This window comes from Primulina huaijiensis, chromosome 15, assembly GCF_012295235.1.
Source record: "Primulina huaijiensis isolate GDHJ02 chromosome 15, ASM1229523v2, whole genome shotgun sequence".
NCBI classification, from domain to species: domain Eukaryota; kingdom Viridiplantae; phylum Streptophyta; class Magnoliopsida; order Lamiales; family Gesneriaceae; genus Primulina; species Primulina huaijiensis.
The window spans coordinates 21,434,351-21,440,587 of NC_133320.1; the positions used below are offsets into that span (position 1 = coordinate 21,434,351).

Here is a 6,237-nt window from a genome sequence, read left to right on the forward strand (position 1 = left end):
TATATAGAGAGAGAGAGAGAGAGAGAGAGAGAGACTCTTGTGTCATCAAATACGTGATAAAATTAAAGCTGTCGATTTTGTAATTCAATTGTAACAAATTTATTTAAAAAAAATTGTTATTTCATTATTTATATAACCATGGGAATCGAATATTTAATTTATGTTTTTTTAGCAAAAACAAAAAGTTATAAATATTTGTAAAATTTCGTTTCCCTGTTTTTTTTAATAATCGGCTTGGCGATTTTTTATTTTTTTAATGTGTGTCATTTCATATTCATTCAAATGTTAGATGAAAAAAGGTGAAACTTCCAAATATGAATTGTTAGGTCAAATTTTATTTTTAATAATTTGGGTAGGGACAACATGTTTGAGATGCAAATAGTAGAATTTATATTTTAAACTTTTGTTTTACAGTACAAAATATTATCAGTATAGAAGGAAGAAGCATGCATTTTTCTTTACATTATTATACTACCAAAATTAAAATTTTCAAATCTTATTACATGATATTTAAGTCAATATTATATAAAAAAAAATAAAATAAAACAACATGATTTTTTTAAAAAAATTTATTTATTTAGTAGAACAATACTCTATTCAATTAGGGAACAAAGATAACTTAAAATCTATGCAAAACGGTTTTTGATAATAATAAACTCGTAATATATTTATTTAATTCATACCTATAATATTTTAATATAATATTAAAGCATGAAAACTATAGAACAACATAATTTGAGTTCGACTCAAATTTGAAAATTTCAAATACAAATAAAATATATTTTCAGGCGACTCGATTTTTTTATACCACTAGTTTGAAAGCAATGATCGTATGTATTTCTTTTTCTTTTTTTTTTGTTAAATAAAAAAAACGTTTTAATTTTCGATTATTTTTTCTTTTTGTTAATTTTCTTTATTTAAAATTTTAATCATAGTGTTTTCCTTTATATATGATAGTAAAGATGCTAAAAATAAATACCTTTAGAAATTATTTTAAAAAAAATTAAATTGCCTTAATACCCAAGCGAAAACAACGGGAAGCAGGTGGCAATCTAATGTAAAAGCGGATTATTCCCGACAAAGACTAAAAATTCACCAAATAAAAGCATCCAATAGTATCCATCCACGTGTCACTCGTGCTGTCCCACGCCTATATAAGTCACAACCGTTCGGGGGTGAGGTTTACCAAAAGCACCATTTCCTCTTTCACTTTCCCCGAAATTTCCAGTAAAAAAAAATGGAGAGCATGGGCGTCATCGGCGAGAGCCGTAGGGAGTTGCTTGGCGCGGATGAGGTCGTCGGAGAGCCGTCGTCGTGGAGATTGAACATCAATGAGTTCCGATTGCCCGATCGCGGAACCGACCAGCGTCACTCTTTCAGCCTCCCGCGCCTCATCCGCAATATAAGTATGTATGCTTATTTTCTGTGTATGCATGTGATGTTACTAATGTAGGTGATCAGATGCATGTGTACATAATCGTCGGTAGGAGAGACTAGGAATTTGGGTGAAGGAGACGCATGAAATTTTACTCTTTCGAATAATTTTTTCCTCGTGTTTTTCTATTTGAATGAATAGTTGCAGCAAATTTTGGCATACGATTCGGTTCGCTGTAATTTTAAAATTTTCGGAACATTAAACGTAATTGGAAATAAATAGCGTGATTTAATAGATTAATAGAAGTCACGTGGTTATTTTGTCTTTTTTGTGGATAATATTTTCTGGACCTAAGTATGGGAATTTATTTCGTTTTAACATTTTGTGCTAGTTTGAGATTATTTTAATTACGGGTGACTTTTGGAAGGACTTGTTATAATTAGTTAGACTAATTATAGTAATTAATTAGGATAATTATTGAAGTATTGAAATAGAATAATTGATTTTATTTATTTAGGGTAATTTATTTCTTTTCAAAAGTGAAATATTTTGTTACTATATGTTGTGAAACGGGGTGGTGTGATCATTTGGTTTGGTGGCCATACCAAGAGATTAAATTTAGTTATTTTAAGTGTTTCATGTTTCATAATTGTAGCATACATAATATATATATAGTTCAGAAGTATAGATAATGAGGGGACAACATATATACACTTTGTAATTAGATCATGAGATTTTTCTTTTTATTTTTGTAGTTATCTACGCATTATTATTTTTATGTACTCTGATATTTGTTGTCGATCGATTGCCATTAACATTATTTAGTGAATATACAAGTTTTTTTTTTTTTTTTTCAAGAAGATTGGCTTCTGAAATTATTATGTTTGATAAATCTGGAAATTTTGGCATAAAACGATATGATGTTCCATTTGATTGGGAAAAGAAAAATGACCATAGGGTCAGGTGTTCTTCTGCGTGTAGTGGAAGTGGTTTTGGTTTTGATTACGATTATGAGTCACACAGGGTTTATTTTTTCATTGAAGTTAATAGACAATAACGTACAAAAAATTGGATGTATGCAGCCCATTGAGATCTATGTTCTAGGAATTAGTTGATGGTGTTCATAAATATATTATGATTTCAGTTTCAGAAAGAAATTATAATAATGAAAGGTTAGTTAAAGCTTTAACAATTTTAATATTTTGCTATAATGAATATAATAATAATATGGTCTTTTTGGGGAAGTGTGAACATTTGTATTAATATATGGATTATACAGAGCTGTGTATAAATAATTTTTTTAAAAATAAATAAAAACAAAATAATTGTGTTTTTGCTTCTACAGACAGAAAATTTGTTTTGAAGACCAAAACCAAAAACAACATTGTTTCTCTATGTATTTTTTCAATGCAACTTTTTGTACACAAAAGTAAAATTTTAGCATAATTTAAGAAGATTTATACTTTACAACTTTGAAATGTAAGTTTGACAATCTAGTTCAATTTCATCCCCCTGTTTTAAAATCCGTAGGATGAGGGGTAGATCTGATGCCTATATTTTAGGTAGACAAAACTAATTTTTGTTCTGATCTTCTTTTTCTTTTTTTAATCTTCTTTGGGACAGAAAAATCCCATCGTTGATGGAAAGGTTAGCAACTAAGAGACTGGATTATACCATATGGCCTTGTTAATGTGCTCGTAAGTTGATATTTGGTTATCTTGTATTTCCTTTAATTTCGAAGTGGATTGGCCAAGTAATATTCATTTCACATGCCCAACTATTTAATAACTATAATTTTAATCGAACTCTAGTCTGACAGTTAAAGTCTACTTAATTGGTAATCATAAATCACATGCAAGTGAATATATTTTTTTAAATCTCAGATGTTATAATTTTGATCCGCCTACTTCTTGTGATTTTATTGATTTTTCATTGTGGGGCAATACAAAAAATTTGTTAACTTTAATTTTATTTTTATACTTTGCATAGTTATACGCCACAATGGACTAAAAAATAAGAACCAAACCTCCCTTTGTTTTCATGGTATCACGTTGCTTCTTGTTCTTCATGTCTTTTATTTGTCAGGAAAACAACAAAAAATTGCTGAATATTACAAAAGGCAAGCAAGACTCCTTGAAGGATTTAATGAAATGGAGAACTTTCATGAATCTGGCTGTTTACCGGATACTCTGTCAGAGGTTGGTTTTGAATTTCTTGATTTCCCTTCCCTTCTGTAAAGAGACAGTATTAAGTATCATGATCACACCTGCATACTCACGATAAAAATATTCGCAACATTAAATTTTGGAGTACTTAAGTTCTATCACATGTTGATAGATTAACCTTTCAGCAAATTTAGTCAGAATAGACTCTAGGTTTTGATATAATGTGCAAGATTGTTCTAATCATTTTGTAAATAATGAACAACATTTGGGGCCTTCTTTAGAGGGTTTTTCTCACTTCCCTTTCTTTGCTGGTTCCAAAACATACCTGAAATGAATGGCCTTTTGACTGTACCGTTTATAGAGTGCTAGGTCCTACTAGTTTATCTAATTTAAATCACATATCTTCAGGATGAATTGAAGCAACTTGCCAGGAGAGAAAGGATGGCGATTAATGTGTCAAACATAGCCAATCTGTTCCTTTTTGTCATAAAAGTTTATGCTTCAGCTGAAAGCAAATCTTTGGCTGTAATTGCGTCAACCCTGGATTCTTTTCTAGACCTATTGTCTGGGCTGATCCTGTGGTTTACTGCCTATGCCATGAAAAATCCAAACCAGTACCGCTACCCAATTGGAAAGAAACGAATGCAGCCGGTCGTATGTCATCACACTCTCTATTATTTGCCTTGCAATTAACCATATTTTTTACGCTGCACTTTTGAGAATATGTCATATGCAGGGGATTATCGTTTTTGCATCTGTTATGGCAACTTTGGGATTGCAAATAATTCTAGAGTCTGTAAGGCAACTGTTTGCAAAGGTATTTCAGCTTCATTTTCTTATCTTCCTAAAAACTTGAGAATATGTAAATTGGTGCTAATTTAGCATGTACTCCTTCCTGTATTGTAGTGATTCATGCTTTCTTATATTCATCTTCTTTCTTGTGCATAGTCTGGTCCAGATATGAACCATGAGAAGGAGATGTGGATGATAGGAATCATGGTTTCTGTTACCGCTGTGAAGTTTGTATTAATGATGTATTGTCGACAATTCAAGAATGAAATAGTTAGAGCCTATGCTAAAGATCATTTCTTCGATGTCGTTACTAATTCAGTCGGGCTGGCAACTGGTGTATTAGCAATTCGATTCTACAGGTGGATTGATCCTACAGGAGCTATAATCGTGAGTCCATCACTTTCTTTGCGATTTTATTGTTCGAAATCGTTCTTTTCTAAAAGAAAAGTTGGTCTACGGTAAATAAACACCACAATTTAGAACTTTAGACTTCATGAGCCTCCATATTCCTCCATGATCCTCCCATGACCCTTCAACTTATGTCCCTTCCAAACATCATTAAGCAAGCACATTAAAACATAACGGTTCACCTTTTTCTCACATAAAAGCAGAGATATATGATCCATTGGTAGCACACCACCACGAATTTACTCACACTCGTCGTTTCATCAATGTAATTGTTGCAATAAAATAATAATGCACATAAGAACCGCATGCAGCAGTCACTCATGTAACTATTTGAAATGGTTTAGAGACAGCTGTTAGCTCTGTTTTCCTTCATAAAATGGTGCATTTTCGGCATTCATTTTCATCACAACTCGTCTTCATTTCGATGTTGTAGATAGCATTATACACAATCATAACCTGGGCAAAAACAGTTTTTGAAAACGTGCGATCATTGATCGGAAGAACAGCTCCTCCAGATTTTCTAGCAAAATTAACATATCTCGTATGGAACCATGACAAAGAGATCCAGCATATTGATACAGTAAGAGCCTATACATTTGGCTCTCATTACTTTGTGGAGGTTGATATTGTATTGCCAGAAGATATGCTTTTGAGCCAAGCTCATAATATCGGTGAAACATTACAAGAAAAGCTCGAGAAACTTCCAGAGGTTGAAAGAGCTTTTGTTCACATAGACTTCGAGTTTACACACAGACCAGAACACAAAAGCAAAGCATGATTTTTTTTTTTTTTCTGAGGATAAAAGCAAAGCATGATTTTGGTGTGAAATGTTGTTGATATTATTATTTTACAAGGCAAGTATAAGTTTCCAAATGCCATTAACACGAATTTCCAGGTTTTTGGCTGTGTTTAGATTAAGCACATGATTAGAAAGAAGCACATTAGTGGTGACTGATTCAGCCGCTTCAGTTTTAGAAATAGAGAACCATGACATTTGGTACGTTGGATGAAACAAAATATGTGTAATTTTGATCGTTCGATCGTTTTCTAATAATATATTCATGCGTCCTACTTGAACTTGACATGGCACTTGTAGAATCCAATAATCCTACTACTATTATAATTTATTTGATTAGCATACATTTAGGAAGCATGGAGCTCAATTCTAATAATTTCAGAAACAATTGCAACTATTGGTCTATTATTTAGTTGTTTGTTTTATTTGAATTTGAATTTGCTATCGTCCTAGCTCCTGATTGGACAACATCAAGTCTTGATTGTGACTCAAGCAAACGATAGCTTTTCATACGTGTATTGAAGAAAAATGATGGTTGATCTAATCCAATATAGTCCTTGTGTAAGATAGTCCTTATGTAGAATAGCTATTGTGGATTGGGATAGATTTCTTTATAATCTTTATCTCGATGTAGCATATAATTTGTCTCGTCGGTCTCATTCAATTTGGGAATTTCTTTCATAATTAAGTTTTTTAAATTA

General features: G+C 31.7%; 1 protein-coding gene across 2 annotated transcripts; it reads left to right on the plus strand.

The window, feature by feature from the left end:
- The first annotated feature begins 1,190 nt into the window (after nt 1-1,190).
- Nucleotides 1,191-5,822, plus strand: LOC140959204 (metal tolerance protein 10-like). 2 transcript variants are annotated; one of them, XM_073417044.1, is made up of 7 exons: nt 1,201-1,406; nt 2,999-3,072; nt 3,461-3,573; nt 3,949-4,194; nt 4,277-4,357; nt 4,489-4,719; nt 5,174-5,822. In XM_073417044.1, the coding sequence occupies exons 3-7, from the start codon at nt 3,526-3,528 to the stop codon at nt 5,516-5,518; spliced, it is 951 nt and encodes a 316-aa protein (XP_073273145.1). In that variant the 5' UTR covers nt 1,201-1,406; nt 2,999-3,072; nt 3,461-3,525; the 3' UTR covers nt 5,519-5,822. The 2 variants fall into 2 exon arrangements, with proteins under 2 accessions (XP_073273144.1, XP_073273145.1); XM_073417043.1 differs by lacking the exon at nt 2,999-3,072 and having other exon boundaries at nt 1,191-1,406.
- Nucleotides 5,823-6,237: the final 415 nt, after the last annotated feature.